This window comes from Danio rerio, chromosome 2, assembly GCF_052040795.2.
Source record: "Danio rerio strain M-AB ecotype USA chromosome 2, GRCz13ab, whole genome shotgun sequence".
NCBI classification, from domain to species: domain Eukaryota; kingdom Metazoa; phylum Chordata; class Actinopteri; order Cypriniformes; family Danionidae; genus Danio; species Danio rerio.
This window is the reverse complement of record NC_141022.1, coordinates 23,234,123-23,254,642: the sequence shown is the minus strand read 5'-3', so window position 1 is coordinate 23,254,642 and position 20,520 is coordinate 23,234,123. Positions and strand designations below refer to the sequence as shown.

Below are 20,520 nucleotides of genomic sequence, written 5' to 3'. Positions count from 1 at the left end.
ACTCGCATAGGTGCGTAACTAAAGCTCTCTGTGCTGACCTTTAGACCAGCTTTTAGTTGGTCAATGAAGCAGTCTATTTTAGATCCTCAAAATAGCAACAATGTACCTTACCGCTCCTCCTTTATAGACCAGCACACCCATTAGTCCACAAAGTAGCACAAACGGATTTGCTATATAAACGTGGTGCAAAACATAGAAAATTAGGGTTATGCTGGTCTGAAAATAACAACAAATTGTGCGAAACACGTCTTGTGCCTTATCGCGCTGGCTATATGATAGGGCCCTAAAACTATTGGTCAAAAAAACTTTTTAATTGAAATAAAATTTTTAAAACCACAATAAATGTAAAAATGAAAACGAAATGAAACTTACCACAGTTACATAAGAGCATGTGTTTTATATTTTCTTTTGGCAAAAAAGAAGGAAACTAGGCATGATTAAATACATATACAGTACAAACTTTAATATTTTTGCATTTATATATTTTTTTTGGATTCAGTGTTTGTTAACAGTTATTATTGTTTTTTTATTGTTAAGGGTTTAGCTGTGAAAAGCTGTGAGAACAGTAATCTTTGCTTTGCTCAACACTGTTAAGTTCACTGAACATTGTTTAGTTAACTCTGCAAAACTAGAATTACTGAAACAAAACTGAACTAGAAATAAATTATTGCAATAAAATGAGATAAATTAAATCTAAATAGAAATGTATTTCAAATAAAAACTAATCTAACAAAACCATTAATGAAACAAAATAAACTGAAATAGACAGAAGAAAATATCAAAATAGAAAGCAAAACTACAATAAAATTATACACAAACATCATTTTACAAGATGACTGAAAAGGGGAGTCCATCTACATAAAATTTGCTAAATTACAAACAAAAATATATACAAAATATCAATTAAAGCAAGGATGAAAACTATAGAACAAAAATAAAAATGTATTAGACAGCGCTTGATGGATTTCAGTGAAGTCTAACAATACTGAAGTACAGAAATTCAATAATAAAATGTAAAATAACACAGTACAGTCTTCGTTGTACATACTTAAACAACAACACTTAAACACAATAATCTTTGTTAAAGTGGCAAACCTTGTAATATATTGTGTCCAAATGGTTCAAATTTACTTAAAATTGCTTGACAACCTGCGATGTGACTATTGCGATACCGATGCTGAAATGATTTATTGTGCAGTCCTAAATTAAATTGCACATTAAGCTGAATTTAATAGTAGTAACTTCACTATCACTCCTTCTCAACGTGGAGTAATGGATTCTGGAGTAGATACTGTTATAACTGTTGCCCTCTGTATTGATGTCCACTTTGTAAAACAGAACAGAACACCAGCTACATAAAAACCTTTAATAGTAGGATCCTTATCTTCACAATCCTATACTATGACACCACAAGTCCACCCAAACCCTATTGCATAAACCAAACAGATTTTAAGCAAGTTAGTCCACTCGAAATGACGAAAATACCATTTTATACAGACCCACATAAACAACCCACACTGAACAAAATACAAAACCAGTAGAAATTGCAGTGGTCTAATCTGTTAACACTGAAAATGACGGCATTGAATGTCCAGTCACAGGACATGTATTATAAGCTTCTTCACAGGTTCATGCTCTAAATCCCAAAAATATAATCCTGCATCCGGCAAAAGAAAAGAGAAGAAATAAAAAGCAATATTGAACGCTCTTAGAAATGCAGATCAAACCTTACACATTCATTGAGATGCACAAGATCACAATGACTGAGGTGCGTGTCTGCATGAAAAACAAAGGAAGCACAAGAGAAAATATATACCAAAATAGACAAATAATATATACAAACACAATGAAGATGACACTTATGATTGAATAAAAATGCAAAGTTTCCTAACCAGGACAACAAACAAGTAAAATATAAGAAAGAACAGGTCAACACTATTTTTCCATTATAAAACTGACTTATTATTAGTGCTACTACTATTGTTATTTTACTGCAGATCACAAACAAATATCTATGGTATATACAATATAATTCACATTATCCCATAAGTTATGCCTACTTTCACCCCTAGGAAGTAGCTCATTGGGTAGATAGAATGAAAAAACAAAACGATTGTATCTTTAAAGGACAGGTCACTCAAAACTGAAAATTTTGTTGGACTAAAGTTTGTTGGAATTTTGGAAGAAGGCAAGGTCAACGATTTAGGTAAAAAATCTATTATATTTGAATTCTGGCAGCACTCTGTAGCATGTACTCTCTCGACTCTTCTCTCTCCAGTTTTCCACCCGCCGGTCCAGTCACTGAGGGAAAACAGGTGTTAATCATTTGTTTTGATTGGCCTACTTTTTTAGCCGCTGGTCTCCCAACCTGCTCTGCCATTGCGGGCAGCTCGAATACGCTCTTTGTCGAATACGATATGTCATCATTTACTTATCCATCACTTGTCACAAACCTGTTGGTTGGTTGGTTTTGAATACAAAATTAGTTGTTTTAAAAAATGTCGAAAACCTGTATCTATTTACTCCCTTAGAGTTCCAAAACAAATTTCATGGAAGTCAATTGTTACTGGTTTTTAACATTCTTCAAATTTTCTTCTATTGTGTTCAAAAGAAAAAATAAATGTATTAAGGTTAGAACCACTAAAGAATGAGTAAATATTGAGTAAAATTTATTTTCTAGGTGAATTATCCCTTTAAGTTACTTGTGACCATTTAATGGTGTTAAGATTAGAGAAGGTGAGGTTCTGTCTGAATCGAGTGAATGTGTCAATGTAATACTTTCTGCACAAACATGGTACACAGAGGTATACAATTACATATTTTATCGTACTCAAATAGTTTGATGATCAGTTCACATACTGTTTAAACTGAAGCAGCTACACTCGTATCGTGCCACATTAGAGAGTGTAAAGGCAGTGTTTGTTTAATGTTGTAATGAAACTGACAGAATGCGGATGTTAAACTCCTTGCAAGCGATGTTTTGTAATGGTTAGATTCACAAATCAAGTGAAAACGGCATTAAATAACTGATGCTGATATTGAGCCAATGGGTGTCACAGTAACGCACTGGGTAGCCTGATCGCCTCACAGCAAGAAGTTTGCTGGTTTGAGCCTTGGTTGGGTCAGTTGGTATTTCTGTGTGGAGTTTGCATGCTCTCCCTGTGTTTCCGTGGGTTTCCACCGGATGCTCCGGTTTCCCCCACAAGTCCAAAGAACATGCAGTATAGGTGAATTGGGTAAGCTAAATTGTCCGTAGTGTACAATATGTGTGTGAATGAGTGTGTATGGATGTTTCCCAGTGATGGGTTGCAGCTGGAAGGACATCTGCTGCGTAAAATATATGCTTGATACATTGGCGGTTCATTCCACTGTGGCGACCTCTTATTAATAAAGGGACTAAGCTGAAAAAGAAAATAAATGAATGAATAAATGAACAAATGATATTGATTCATTAAAGGAAAAGTTCGCCCAAAAGTGCTGTCATTTATTTATCCTCCAATTGTTTCTTACTTATAATGAACATAAAAAAAAGATATTTTGAAGAATGTTAGAATAGTGTAGCAAGTAAATATTTTTAAAGTAATCCGCTTGTTAAGTTATGACATGAAATACTGTTCCTGGATCCAAAGCTGCTACTCTTTTGAATTGAGAAAATATTCATTTATGACCACATTGAAGTTTTTTTAACTAAAATCATGGTGTACACAAGAGTCTCTGGACTTTTAGTCTCTGGACATGCTGCATCACAAACACCCATAATTGAACAATTCACAAAAAAAGTATTAATTTCTGGCCATCTGATATTAGGCATATAAATGTGTGTGTGTATATATATATATATATATATATATATATATATATATATATATATATATATATATATATATATATATATATATATATATATATATAATGATTGTAATTTTTGAAAGTATTACATCACATTTTAGACAGTGAACGTTTATTATGACTATTTGTTGAGTCTCCCCATACAGTTTGAAATAGCGTTTGGACCCGGAAGCTGCTTCTCGTGATGTCACACTTATCAAGCGGATATTATTTATTGACCTTTTTCTCTTTATTTGTGTATTAATTTATTTCTTGCTCTATCCAGTGCACTTGTACTTACCAGTTTACTATATTTAAATATTGAAAATGTTTCTTACTGTATATGACCTTTGAGGGTCTCAATTACGTTGTTTTTACAATCCATTTAGTATATTAAACCAATAAAATAAACACATTTTAAAAAGTGTAGCCATTGGGTTAACATGAAGATGATTAAATCATTTTTTGCATGTGAAGTATCCATTTGAAATGCAAATCAATTAAAATTGAGAAATCAATATTTTCCATCCAACCCTTCTTCTTGTTTTGCTTGTTCTGACCGGAAAATCTTGTGTCAAAAACAATAGCTTGAGGGTAAGATCCACTGTAAAGTTTCTTGTGCAGCGATTACGGAGCATTGCACAGAGGCTGCGTTTCAATCAAACATGATGGGCTACAACAAGTTAGACAATAGGGCTTTTCCTCAAAAGCGCCTCATTTCTGTCTCTTTGTTTGCTTCTTTGTGCTCATCCCTTTCCTTTCACTCACTCTGACACTTTTCCGCCAAAAAAGGGAAGAAAACGCATAAAAAAGAGATGTTTTATGGGCCCACACATGCTATGAACAAACACGCTCATATTCAGAGGAAAACAGAAATGCCCTGAAGCATCGCATTTCCAACAGATGTCTGAGGAGCCCGGAGCCTGGTACGACAGAGGCACATCACATTTCCATTTGGCACATCTCAGCCGTATCTCTGAGTTATGACAGTTTGCGCTACTCTCAAGATGCGCGCCATTCAAATCTCATTCATTATGAATGCCAGTGATTTGGAGGACTGCCATCACGGTGCTCTCCAGAACCACAGCACCAACACAGGAGATGCGGCTGCACTATAAAACACACTTTATTCTGCTCCAGATGTTGCCAGAGATGGGTTATTTTCCTTCATTTAAAAGTTGTGAGTGACTCAATCTATCTGATTCAATGCTTTATTTTTGGCTTTCTCATTACTTTAAAAAGTAATTAAAACTGTTTTAGCAAATTTAGGCCTGTTGGTCTCACATTCCTGGTGCTTAAATAAAAAAAAAAGAGGTTTAGGGACGGCCAGTCAAAATCCCTAGTTATCTGTTCAGTCGAACTCAACACAATATGACAATTTTAAGTGAGGCGCCAGTCTGGCTTATAATTACAATAAATAAAAACAACAACAAATAAAGTATACTGTCCCAAAGGAATCACAAAGATGTTGATCCAGGAACATGTCATACTTGGTGAAATTAGGTTAGGGAAGCAATCTCATTCATCAAAATCATACAGAATGCTACACATAATTCCAAACAACTTAACATAAGTAAAGCAGTTCAAGTAAACCAACAAAATTACTCAAAATTAGACTCAAAAATAGACTCAAAATTACTATTCTTTAGAAATACAATTCAAAAGAATGAACTACAATTCTTAATTCTTAGTCTGTTCACAAGTTCATACCTTAAATCTGTATTTGCGTCTGCTACATATAGAAATGTCTGCTGACAATATATCAGTCCTACAGTAACTCCACAGACATGTGATTGTCCACCAAATCCGTGATGTTCATCATTACAATCCTTTTCAAACAAGAGAAATACAAGTATAACTATGAACCTCATCATTTGGGGGTGTGACAGTGGCGCAGTGGGTAGCACAATCGCCTCACAGTTAAAAGGTTGCTGGCATTTCTGTGTGGAGTTTGCATGTTCTCCCCATGATCACATGGGTTTTTTTACGGGTGTTCTGGTTTCTCCCACAAGTCCAAAGACATGCACTGAAAACTAAATTGGCCATAGTGTATATGTGTGAATGCCAGAGTAAACAAAGATTTTTATTTATTTATTTATTGTAATTTGAAATGTTGTGCAACTTATAGTTTTAAGCAGGAGTGAAACCTGTACTGTATTTTATTTATCAAAGATTTTGTGCAGCTGTTATTTTTTGTGCAGCTGTTTATTTGTAAACGAGGAGGGAAACCCCTGTGTTTGCATTATCTTTTGCTCAAACTGTTTAATAAAGTTTTAATGAAGGCTTTAACTCTTAAGTAACAATTTATGGGAAAATACCGGATATATATTGTATATCGTCATTCCTTCTAAAAATAGCGATATGATTTTTTGCCCATATCGCCCAGCCCTACTATGTAACGTACGCTCAAAAAAGTTTTTTGTTTTTTTTTACTTATTCAAACTACTTAATTAAAATCAGCTGAAACAACAATTCTTGAGATTTTGTTGAGACAACTTATTTTTTTATGTTTAATCCACATAAATTTGTTAAAAGTGTTAAGTTAACTTAATCAATTTGTGCTGGAACAACATGAATGAATTGTGTGGAACCCTGCATTTTTTACAGTGTCTGATTCGCAAAAATTTAAACAGTACCCTCTAGTGCAGTGGTTCTCAAACTTTTTTCACCAAGTACCACCTTAGAAAAAAATTGTCTCTTCAAGTACCACCTTACGACGCTATTTTTTAACCAGTATTAAAAAATAGCGTCATATGCCTAATTAAGCAGCTACAGGTGTGCACAGTTTAAAAACGATGCAGATTAATTCCTATTATTAAGAATATGTATTATTATCAGTCACTTTAAACATTTGAAATAGTCTGAACATTAACTGTGCTTGCAGATTAAAAATTGTGCTTTTAAAAGTTCATTAAAAATGGCATTGTTCTTAAAAAGTAAAAAGAAAACTGCTGTACTTAAATCTAAAGTATTCATAGTAGCCTATTCATCAAAAGCTGGAGATGTTGCTTTTACCTTATAAATATAGGCTATATGTCACATTCCTACACTTTCAGACAAATCTTGAAATATATGTTAAATGTACATATGTCAGGGTTCATACAGGCACAGCCTAATGAAAATCAATTCCAGCACCTATTTTTTTTTTTCAAGACTGACATGTATTGAAGACCTGAAAAGTATTCTCAGCAACCCATAAAACATTGCATAGGAATAGATACAAATAAAAAACATAAAAAATAATATTTATTAATCATATATTAATAATATAATAAACCTGCACTAAATGCTTGTGAAATCTTTTTTGTACTCAAGTAAAAATACTATTACACTGCTAAAATAACACAAATTTTAGTAAATAATATTAATATTAGGTAAAAGTACAAAGTACTCTTTTAAAAAGTACTAGTTGGTTACTTTTGAAAAAAAAAAATCTGATTTTCATTATGAAATCACTTTTTTTACGTGGAAACCTGATTGAATGGTTGAATTGCTTAAATCCCAAAGCTACACGTATAGGAAATTGCACTAACAAAGGAAGTATGGTCGATTTTTCCTTTCATGACAATTAATCTTTTTCAATAGCACTGGTAAAACTACCAAATAATCTTTAAGGCCATAGAGACACTTTTAGCCCATTTTTTAAACGATATTTACAAGCTTTGAAAGGTTTAATTGAAGTATATGGTAAAAAGATTTAATTTAGCCTTTTATTTACATATTTTACACTATTTTTCTTTACAATATGGCAAAATTGTTTCTTAAAAAGCTGTACATCACATGTAGATTTTATTTTACATTTAACCTAATCTAAAATAGAAACTTTAAAAAAAATACAAGTACACTGTCAGTAAAAAAAAAATTAATAAAACAAATGACTTCATTTTACTTGAGGTATTTGAAATGACAACACTACATTTATCAAAGCAGTGCTTTAAGAGTCTTATTGTTAATTTTGATAAATAAACAATAAGTAACAACGGATTGCTTTGACCTGTAATGCTTTAAGACAGATCAGAATACAGCTAAATGTGTAAATCACACAAATACCTCATCCAGAAACATTTCCAGCATAATTATTTTGTCGTAAAGAAAAAAAAAAGAAAAAAATACACCTTTGCTAAAAGTAAGTTTCACTTCACAAACACAGCCAAATAAGAAGACCATTAGCATTGTCATCGATCATGTATCAATCTATTTCTAAATACTTAATAACTTTGAATACTTCTGACTAAATTTAGTCAAGGAACAAAGATAAATAATGTCTACTTTAATAGTGGAAAGATCGCGATTGTATTCAATCTGAGCACACAGGCGATCCTGAGAGGACTTGCAGTTCATTTGAAAAAAAAAAGCCTATTTAAGAGCTCGCATATCTGTTTTAGCGATTTGCGTACATGAATGCGCTCTCGTGTTAAAATAAAGCACTCGCCACATTTGCAGAAATGAGTAATTGCGCAATACCTCCATTCCCGCGCCGCCATTCAGAATGTATTTAGAGGAGTGACAGGTCAGAGGCGAGAGACTGGCTGTCGGAGAGCGAAACGTGTTTGTAGATCATCAAAAAGGCAGGAAATATGTCCGCGGTTTAATTACTCTGCTAGACATCTCTATGGTGAAAACACCCGAGAAGCATTAATCCAACAAAACATTTGTTTTTAAGTTGTTTTTTCTGTCTCTGCAACACAGAAAGCATTTGTCCCGCCCTTACGTTTCACGCAACTAGACAAGGTCGACTGTGATTGGCCATTTTTCATGTCAATCAAATCACGCTTCAGAATCAATTCTTAAACTTCGGGAAATGATTTATAACAGCTTATGACACAATGCACTAAAATAAACACTCTAAGCACAGCGTTGTGATCGTACGCTTCACAAAACAGCCAATGCTGATCACATCGATGTTATATTACGCATTAAAGGATTAAAAGTGTTAATTGTTTCTTTCATTGTTCAGCGGTTCCTCCGCGTACCACTAGTGGTACGCGTACCACAGTTTGAGAACCACTGCTCTAGTGGATTTGCCATCTGAAACATTAGCCGGAGCATTGTATTTGGGAAAAATTTTGACTGAGGCATGTATTTATCAGTGAACCTGGGCTCATAACTCTGCATTTGTCCCAGAAATGAAATAATTTTTTGTTTTCAAAAGTTTGTCACCATCATAACATCAGAGAGAAAAACATTTAAAGACCCCCTGTAATGAAAATAGTCTTTAAAAATGTGCTGCATGTAATTTTTTTTACCCCAGTTAAGCAAATAAAAATCAGCAGATATTAATGTGCTCGTCTATTTATTAATCTTAAAATGATGCAGCCAGTCATGCTTTAAAATATGTTCGTATTGAAATATCTATCTTGTATTAATCTGTGTGGATTGCATTCTGGTTGCAGCCATAGAAGCCAGCAAGAATCACAGATTCTGCTCAATCTAAAAACCTACAATTAAACATAAAAACTTTATGACCAGAAGTATTTAAAAAATACATATTTGAAACAAAATTAGTCTTGATGCTTTCCATTGTCAGTTGCACTTGTTCCTTTTGGTGTTGTCAAATAGGCAACCTTCTTGAGCATCAATCTGAGATTGGGAGTGGTGGTAGTAAGACCTTGACATGAGAAACCTTAAACATCCATGGAACCTTTTCATTCCACAAAGCAAGCGGAAAAAGTTCTAGACATTATAAAAAAATGCTTCACACTATAAAAATAGATCTTTAAAGAACTTCCACTAGAATCATTTTTGAGGAACCAAAACATACTGTACTGTATAAGTCACTGTCAAAACCTCTTTTTTGGTTCTTCCTGGTACTTTAATTTTCTAGTGTTTTAATATGCTGAAAAACAGTGTGTAATTTAGTCTTTAAAGGACTTTAAAAGCCGCTGATAAGTGTTTCACTATAATATTAGAGAGTTCCAACTTACATGTTGGGTTCCACCATAGCAACCATGATTATCTCCACTGACTTTCTATAAATGTTATGGTGTTTTTTTTTTTATCTTAGGATGTTGTTGTGTTGTTTTTTCTTTCTTTTTTGACAGCAGTGATCTCAATAATATCAATGACTGCACTGTGTCTGACATTGTAGAGATCCATGCAGTCGCGGGTCTACAGAGGTGCAAAACAGAGTCAAACGAAAGCAAAAACACCCTCAGCTGAAACTGTAATAATAGCATATTGGCGAAACAGATCTGGGAAACCCTCCAGTGCATATTTATGTTTGCTCTCTGGAGAGCATCAAAGGTTTCTATTTACAACATGTTGAGCGATGCAGCCAATCACAGACACATCTGTTGATTTCTCAAACACAATGGCTGATCAGAGAAATTTGTGTTAGTCAGAATGAACTCTCTGCTCAAAATGCTATAGTTTTTCTTATGCGTAGTTACATATACTTGTGAATTCTCTATTTATATCAATGTCTTAAATATAGAACAACTAGCTATTTTTCCAGCCACCTATTTTATTTATGCATTTTGGAATATTGCATAAAGAAGCTTAATGGAAATGTCAAGATGCACTTAAATTTTGAAAAGGCAATAAACATTTTATCCTTTTAGAAATTCCAGTATGCGCAGCCAAAATTTTATGTGGTTTTGTTTTAACAGATCATATGATAACAAAAATGCGTGCGGTGGAATGACATTAATGGACAAATCAGCAGAAAAAAAACACATTCTAAAACCTCTGAAATATTGTTTTGGTCATTCTAAAGTCTCTTAGCCAAGTTCATCATAAAAGTGGTTCAGTATTATTGTGTCCAAGAACTGTCTTGCAGTGACTGCTCTCCCAAAGAGTGGTCTCACTCCAAAATAAGTTTCATCTTCCTCTTCCAAGGTGCAAGTAATTCATTATATAAAAAAAGGCCAGTGTTGGCTTCTCCTACAGTGGCAAATTAATTTTTTTCTTCTTGATTATTGGTGCCAGTTTATCAGGAAGTGGGTTTTTTTTCTGTTTAACTTATTGGAAAGAAACAAATTAGTGTTTATTTACAAATGTTTTATGTGATATTCCAGTTTTGCTCGTAAATTTAATTTGCATCTTTAGAAGTAAACATGGCTAATGTATATTGGGGACTTTAAAATAAACAATTCAAACTTAAAAAAAAAAAACATGCATAAACAGTGAAAATATCTAGTTTCAATACTACATACTTTATCTAAGGCGGATAAAGTAAAAATAAAAAAGATACTAATTGCCAATGTTCCCCTTTTATTTCTATAGTGAATTTAAAATGAAGCCAAATAGCGAAAGTATTGCAAAGATGTATGTTCAGTGTGCTTTTTTTGATGCCATTTTGAGGACAGCAGAGAGAGACCTATTTGCAAATCTGGAATCTGTAGGTTAAAATTCTAAGTATTGAGAGGATTGCCTTAAAAGTTGTCTGAATGGAGTACTTAATACATATTATCAAACAAAATTAGAGTTTTGATATATTTACAGTAGGACATTTACAAATAGATCCTGACTGCCAAAGTTACCATTTATTTTTATAGTGAATCTGAAGAAATCATTCAAATGTTTGGGCTCTTTAGTTTTCCATAAACTAGATTTTAGCTTTTACATAAACATAAAAAAAAAATCATAAAGAGTCATTCATCAAAGATTCGATAATCTGATCAATTCACTTAACCACAAAAAGTTTGAAATCTAAAAAAACATAAAAGTGATCCTGCACCACAAAATCAGCCATAAGTACCTTTTTTAAATGCTGGGTTCCACACAATCAATCTTTGTTGGGGAAACAAAAAGAAATTAAGTTACCGTGTTAGTTTTTACAAGTTTAATTGGATTGAACATAAAACAATTAAGTTGTCCCCAGATAAACATTAAAAATTGTGTTGTTTCAACTCATTTTAATTTTTGGAATCGGAGGGTTCAAAAAAATCTAAATAATGAGGCGATTGTCTTTAAAGTTGTCCAAATTAAGTACTTATTACTAAGCAAAAATTAAGCTTTGATATATTTACAATAGGAATATACAAAATGGAAAATATAATATAAAAATAAAATATATATATACTAATTATTTTTTGACTTAAAAGAAAAATTTAAAATTTTGACCCATAAAATGTTTTTTTTTGCATATTGCCCAAAATATACCCGTGCAAAAGAAGATTACTTCTGGGTTACTACTACCACTACTACTACTACTTTTACAACAACAACTACTACTACTACAACAACTACTTCTACTACTACTACTAATAATAATAATAATAATAATAATTTTAGTAGTAGTAGTAGTTAAACTAGTAGTACTTAGTTTAGATAGTATTTGGTCCCTCTCTTAATTGGGTTAAAGTTACTCAAGTTAATGAGACAATGAAATTATTAATTCGGTGGTGATTGAAACTGATGATTTACACTTGCTGTTAATAAACAGAAACACGGAAGAGAAAGACTTCACTCACAGCCTTAGATGAAATCAGCTAAAATATTATACATTGAATCTCTCAAAATCTCAGCAGAGGATCAAATTGAACAATAAGCAACACCACAAACAGCAGCTTTACTTTTTGCAAACCTGTTTGCCCTTATTTAAAATGGGACCAAATATCTCTCTAAACTAAGTCAATTTTACGCAGAGGATTTAGCTGTGTAGTAGTAATAGTAGTAGTAGTAGTAGTAGTAGTAGTAGTAGTAATAGTAATAATAATACATTTTATTGTGACCGAACATTAGATTGTTAATGTATAAATAAAAAAGTAAATGATGATGTAACATAGTCTAATTTGAGATTGCTGTAGATGTGCATTTGTGTGAATGAACATCAGAACCTGAGATATAACACTTGAGAAATGTGTGAACAGAAACTAACCCTAGTTTTCCCTCTAAGGAGGATCGGAGCTTTGAGGTGTGTTATAATTCATACATTAGAGACGGCATTCATAAATGACTGCGCTGCTATCAGAAAGGTGCACACACACAATATAGATTTCTGTTGTTGCTTACTGAATGAGAAAGAGAAGCGAGACGATTGAAAGAAGGCTGGGGGAAGGGAGTGGGAAAAGGCAAGGCGCAGAAGTGAAAAAGCAACATGAAGGCAGCGATGTGTTTCAGACGACATGTTCAGACACAACAGCGTTTTCCTCCCTGGCCACATCTGAGAGAGTTCATGAGGGGATCGCTAAACCATTTGGAGTCCTTGGTGTGTGCTCGTGTGTGTGCGTGTGTGTGTGGGTGGGCGGTAGAAAGACAGTCTGTGTGTGAGTGAGAAAAAAAAAGAGAGAGATTGAGAGAAAACACATTTTGAACATTGCCTCTGTGCTCTGTGGCCAGTGTTCGGTGAATATTTAGGGCAGCCTTGCTGTTTTGAAGTGGACCAGCAGATGAATGTGTATGAACAAGAAATACCGGGAATGAGAAAGTCTGAGTTTTTGACTCTGTTTTTTTTTTTTTGCGAAGCTTGAACTCTGAGCTTCTGAAACTATTTAAACCATTTGAAACTATTTTAACTATTTGAGTTTATATATATATTATATTATATTATATAAAATATATTTCACTTTATCAGATTGGCACGAATTTTGGTATTGTTTTCGATACCGATTTAAAACGATTAAATGGTACTGGGAAGTAAATTTAACACAAATGTATAATCTAGTTGAAACATTTAATCCTGCACCCAAACAAAACATAAGTGAAAACACTTCAGGATATCAACCTCAAATTTAAGTTTGATGTGTTTATTGTTTTATATATTGTATTTTCTTGCCAATTTTTAAACTAATAGTATTTTATACAGCTTTAGATTATGGCTTTTTGGTAAGGATCTATTTCATATAATTTATGTGTTTTGTTCTTAACAATAAGCCTACATTTTATTTATTTATTTGTACTTTTTTACCTCAGTAAAAAAAAATAGAAACAAAACACTTTAAAAAATTAAATCTGTTTCAAAGTATTCGAGATTTATGACAGTGTAAATAGTTTAAACTTGCATTTTCAGGTGTTCTAAAATGTTTAAAAAGTGTTTGATAGACAAATAGATTGTAACCTCTCTATTGTATAAATATTTGTAGAATCATAACATTTACTAAAAGAGCCAAATATAAACACTGTTAATGATTTCTTGAAGAATCTACAGTAGCTTACTGACAGCAGTTCACCAGTTTGCAGTACATCAGTTGCAGCAAAAATACAGTTTACATTTACAGCTCCATTTATCTTGCTGTTTATGTATTTACAGTATTGTATGTCTTTAATGTAAATATATAGTAATTTTCACAATGCAACTTTAAAATACAGCAGCGTACTGCATACTAGTTCTACAGTAAAGTTCAGTTCATATTTCAATTAAATAGGGTGTAACTTACAAAATTGTTAAGAGTTTACAGTATTTATACTCCCCATTAATTTTTTCTTCTTTTTTAAATATTTCCCAAATGATGTTTAACAGGACAAGACAACTTTCAATGTATGTCTAATATTTTTTCTTAAAAAGAAAGTCTTTATTGCTTTATTTCAGCTACAATGAAAGCAGTTTTTAATTTCTTTAAGAACCATTTTAAGGTCAAAATTATTAGCCGCTTTAAGCTATATAATTTTTTTGATAGTCTACTGAACAAACCATCATCATACAATGATTTTCCTAATTACCCTAACCTGTTCAGTTAACCTAATTAACCTAGTTGAGCCTTTAAATGTCACTTTAAGCTGTATAGAAGTGTAAAATATCTAGTTATTAGAGATGAGTTATTAAAATTATCATGTTTAGAAATATGTTGAAAGATTCTTCTCTCCATTAAACAGAAATTAGGGAAAATAATAAACAGGGCTGGTAATAATTCAGGGTGGCTAATAATTCTGACTTCAACTGACTTCAATACACACACACACACACACACACACACACACACACACACAGTGTTACCATACACAAGTAACAACATTTGTACGATGACGCAGAAGCCAAATTGAAATATTATTGCAAAAATGTTTGTTCAGCAGTGTTGGGCACAGTTACAATTTAAAGTAGTGCGTTACAATAGTGAGTTACTTCCCCCAAAAAGTAACTAATTGCCTTACTTGGTTACTTTTTAAGTAGAACAAGTAAGTAAGTAGAACAGTCAGATAATAGATTCAGTTAGTAGAACAGTATACTGACTCATCTGCTGAGAAAAAAAAGCTTTACATTACATTTTTTCTAAAGTAACTCAAATAATATTACTTATTTTTAAAAGTAATGCTTTACTTTACTCGTTACTTTAGAAAAGTAATATTAAAACATAACATGTGTTACTTATAACGCGTAACCCTCAACACTGATGTTTAGTGTGCTTTTTTTGTTGTTGATGTTTCATGGAATTATATTTTTGTAGCAATCAGCTCATTTAAAAAAAAAAAATTACAAGCTATATTTGTCAATTATAAAATCAAAATCCACTTTAGTTTGCAATATCACAAGCACTTGATGATGTTTAAAAAGGGTTTTGAGAAAAAGCAGTACTCATAAATTATAATGTGTTGCATAAATTGTGAATTGTAGCACTAATGCACCAAAGGTGATGACTCTTTTTGTTTTTGGTGTTAAAGCACATTTTGCTGTGCTTAATTGCATTGTTCTCAATGTGAAAGGGCTGTAACCAAGGTATGCATTTAAAAGCCCTGCCCTTTTCTGAAAAGAGGCGGAGAACTGCAGCTCATTTGTATTCAGAGACACAAGAACAGCATGTTTTTGCTTCCACCAAAAAAAGGGCCTTTTACGTGCTATGTAATGAATGATCCGTGAGGTATTTCAAGCTGATGCATCACAGACGGATTCTGGGGACACCTGAGATTTACACAATGGGACTCATTTAAATAGCAGTTTGTTTCCGTGCTCTGGAGAAGTCTGTAATGAGTGTTGATTTTTCTCTCTCTAGGACCCTGAGCTGGTGAGGAACATCTGTCGCTGGGTTAGAAAGGCCACTAGCATCCCCTTCTTCGCCAAACTCACACCCAATGTTACCAACATCGTTGACATCGCCACAGCTGCTTATGAAGGTATGAACATCCTCACTTACTCACTAATAATGATACAGTATATTTATACTATATTTATACTATTTACAACTTTATTTGTCATTAAGACTGAAATCACATAACAAAAAAAGTGTCCAGCCTTCGAAATGGGTTTGTAGCCTTCTCCTAACCTTTGTCTTTCTACAACACCCTGCAATCTTATGAAATCAGGGTTTAATTCAAGTGAAGCTATTGACTCACAAGTTATGGTGATTTTCTGTACACTGAAGCACTAAATTTTACATAAAGTTTACTGCACTGTTTCAATTTTACTACAATTTTACATGAACACAATTTACATTAAATTTAGTAGTGTTAAATTTATGTTTTTAAACAAAGTTTGTTTAAATTCAGCCTATATTAATTATTTGCAAACATTTACCTTAAAACAATACTCTTTAGGCTAATACTTCTTGTTTGAATATGCTAAAAGGGGTGCATTTATTTACAATTATGGATATAAAACTTTCTAAAATATATCAATGTTAAACCCAAAACAAGGTGTTTTGATTAGGTCTTAAACAATGAATAAGATTATTTTGCATCATGAAAGCATTTTCAAAAAAGCACTTTAATCCAAAGAGATTAAACAAGGATATTTCTAAAATAAGTGAGCTACACTTTAAGTAGAAGTTACCCAGAAAGAGCAGGTTCATCAATGCCACTTTTAACACTTGTGTATAAACAGCTAAACAGGAAATATATCCTGTCGTGGTACTTTAATGCCACATGTGACAGTCACGTGGCGTCGGTACATCATCAATCTGGACAACATTTCTAACCGGCATGCACCACTTTAGATTTCGATCGATCTGGACAGTGCTGTATGAAGTCGAACGCACCTGATCTTTCACTGGAGACTCACCCTGCATGAATCATTTGAATCTGTGAATCAATTACTGAAGACTCACTTTAAACAGATCATTTGAATTAGTGACTAATTTGCTAGAGACTCACACTGAATAGTTCATTTAAACCAGTGAATTGTTAATTAGTTTACAGATGTCGTTCTATTCAAAAATGTATTATTGAGTGCAATTGTGAACCTGTTCAAAAGTTTAACTGATAAAAGACAGCTTGTTCACAAATTAAACAGCACTACAGAATCTCTCTAAACAGGTAACAATTTCAGCTTCATTCAGCAACTGTAGTGTAGTGATAAGTGTTATATATTTTTAATTTAATGAATTAATGAAGTGTTAATGAAGTGATAAGATATGTACTTGAATACAGTCAAGAAATAAAATATATGTATTTACCTTACACCAGTGGCAAAATGACAGTGTTTCTATTTACCAACGTTATGTGGTTATAGTGTCAGGTTTTTTCCTCTCACTACGATGGGTGTTGGTAGGTTTACATGCACTGCAGCCATGTGTTTCATGTGTGCTATCCAATATTTAATGGCAAGAACAACCTCTTGGGAGAAGCAACATGTGAGGTGTTTCTGTGAGGTTACATGGTTTTGAAGAACAGACCTTTTTTCAGTTGTGCAATGCCTCAGTAATTGTTCCACCATGGCAGAAGGAGCCATTTCTTTAAATAAATAAGCACAACAATAATTGTTTAAAAACAATATAAAAATGATTATACATTTAAGTACATGTGCTGACCAGTTCTGTAAAATACCCCTGTTGAAATTGACTAAAAAACATCTCATTCAACTGTAAAATCTGTTGTACAAAAATTGATGTGTTTCTAATATCCATATTTTCTATTGAAAATTTTCAGTTTGCACAACTTGAAGAATAATAGAAATACGTTTAGCTGCTTTCCATTATCATGATGCTTTTTTCTTAGATTCTCCAAAAGAAAATATATAACATAAAAACACAAAATTGTTGACATTTTTGCAGATTTATTAAAAAGAAAAACTGAAACATCACAAGTACTTAGACCCACTCATATATTTAGCTGATGTGCTGCCCATTTCTTCTGATCATCCTTGAGATGATTCTACACCTTCATTTGAGTCCAGCTGTGTTGGATTATACAGATTGGTCTTGCATAGGAAAGCCACACACCTGTCTATATAAGACCTTAAACCTCCTTTCCACTGCACACGACAAATGACAAGCGACAGACTGGAAGACATTCTTTTTCAATGGAGAATAGTCCGGGAGCTGCTTGGAGTCTCGATCATCTCCGTATGCGGAAAATTCGGATCCGAATTGAGCTGCGGATCCGTTGAAATATTTCAACTCCTGCGACTAAACTGTATGCTACTGGCCGACTGGATGTGATGTATTTCAGAGTTGTACAAGCAGGTCTGTGTGCGCGAGATGAGAAATATATATGTATATATATATATATATATATATATATATATATATATATATATATATATATATATATATATATATATATTAGAAAAAGTCTATATAAAAGAAACCTTTATATTCATAAATGTATGTAATAAATTAATAAAATTATAGTTTTTTAAGTCTCCAATATTTTTTAGTGGTCTATGAGTTTTCAGTTTTCATTCATTCATTTAATCATGGTGAACAGAATACTGGCTCTTGCTTTTGCCCTCCTTTATTTTGGACACTGCGAGAACAGCTTCTCTCCCATGGTGCACTACAGAACTGAAAATTCTGTGCGACTGCCACAAGGGGGTGTATTCCGACAGTTGTGTCCAAATGTTGTGCGCAGTGAAAAGGCAGATGTACAGCTCACAATGCATATCAGTGCAAATAAGAATCATGTGGTCAAAGATAATGCCTGAAGAGCTCAGAGACAGAATTGTGACAGATTTGGCCATGGTTGCAAAAAAAAAAAAAATTCTGCTGCACTTAAGGTTCTTAAAAGCACAGTGGTCTCCATAATCTTTAAATGCTAGATGTTTGGGATGACCAGAACCATTTCTAAAGCTGGCCAAACTAGGCTATCATGGGAGAAGAGCCTAGGTGAGATAGGTAAAGAAGAACCCAAAACATCACTGTGGCTGAGCTCAAGAGATGAAGTCGGGAGATGGGAGAAAGTTGTAGAAAGTCAACCATCGCTGCAGCCCTCCACCAGTTGTGGCTTTATGGAAGAGTGGCCTGACACATGAAAGCCTACATTGAGTTTGCTCAAAAACGCCTGAAGGACTCCAAGATAGTGAAAAATGAGAAATAAGATTATCTGGTCTAATGATAGATCTTTTTGGCCTTGATTCTAAGTGGTATGTGTAGACAAAAGCAAGCACTGCTCATCACCTCTCCAATACAGTCCCAACAGTGAAGCATGGCTGTGGCAGCTTCATGTTGTGGGGGTGTTTTTCAGCTGCAGGGACAGTATGAGGATGACTGCTTGCAATTAAGGGAAAGATGAATGCAGCAAAGTAAAGGGATATCCTAGACAAATCCTTCTCCAGACTACTCAGAACCTCGGATTGGGCCAAAGGATTACCTTCCAACAAGACAATAACCTTAAGCACACAGCTAAAATAATGGAGTGCCTTCACAACAACTCTGTGAATGTTCCCCCGCCAGAGCCCTGATATAACCCCAATTGAGCATGTCTGAAGAGACCTAAATATGACTGTCCACCAACGTTTACCATCCAACCTGACAGAATTGGAGAGGATCTGCAAGGAAGAATGGCAGAGGATCCCCAAATGCAGGTGTAAAAAAGCAAAGGGTCCTGCTGTTTCAGATTTTCTTTTTTATGAAATCTGCAAAAATAAAAAAGTCTGTTTTTCTGTTGATATGGGGTGCTGTGTGTACATTAATGAGGGGGGAAATGGCTGCAATATAACAAAGAGGGAAAAATTTGTCGAGAGAGCTCAGTTGCACTGGAAATTAAGAAAACACATGCACATGAAAAACACTAACTAATTGAGAACATCAGTTTAACAATACACATGCAAGCTAATTTCACAACTCATGCAAATGCAGAAATGCTGTATAATTGTGCAGAATAAATGTTAATTTATTTTTCATCATTACAGCACATTTAATCATTATCTTAATCAGCGATTTCCAAATAACATTTTCACAAACATGACATTAGCCCCTTTCACACATACAGACCTTTCCGGAAAATTACCGGCAATTTTCCGGAAAGGTTGTATGTGTGAACAGGTCCTTTTTGAAAATACCGGTAAATTCGTTCTGGCTATTTTCCGGAAAGAGAAGTTGTAACATTACCGGCAATTTGCCGGAATGCTGCGCTGTGTGAATGCAGAAGGAAGATTTCCGGAATAAGCTCGTGCACGTCTAGAACGTGCTGACGTGAGACGTCTGCTTTAGCCAATCACAACAGTCAGACGCATTTACGTCCGCGCGGTTTGTGAGAATAAAAGCCTTTGAATATTTTTCCAGACACATTTAGCTGCTAGAAGTTAGTCAGATCACGTTTATATGTTCTTCTTAATGCCAACTGTGCAAATAGTCATCGATAAGATGCTTATGATAAGCCGTTGTTTGTTTACCTTCAAGCTTTGCGTGTGCCCATGAAACAGCCTGTGAGCGTCAGCACACTTACATATTATGAACATCTCGACATGCGAATATGATCCAGTGAAAGTTGTTTACAATATTGATCATCCACAGAGTTTGTAATTTAGTCAAATGTTTACAAATACAAGCGCAGCCGTTTAAAGCTCATTTGTGGTGAATGATGTCAGAATTTACCGGTATTTTGGAATGGATGTGTGAATGCTCTTTTCCGGAAAATTTCCGTAACGTCCTCGCCTGTGTG

The 20,520-nt window shown here is 33.7% G+C and overlaps 1 protein-coding gene across 4 annotated transcripts in view; it reads left to right on the top strand.

Annotated features, from left to right (window-relative positions):
- dpydb (dihydropyrimidine dehydrogenase b) overlaps positions 1–20,520 on the top strand; it is a 303,079-nt gene that overhangs the window by 212,121 nt on the left and 70,438 nt on the right. For all 4 annotated transcript variants that reach the window (XR_015477648.1, XM_087239143.1, NM_212893.1 and 1 more), the window contains 1 exon segment: positions 15,696–15,816. Coding sequence is in view for 3 of the 4 variants with exons in the window: in XM_087239143.1 (XP_087095269.1) it covers positions 15,696–15,816 (121 nt within the window). In the remaining variant the exon portion in view is untranslated.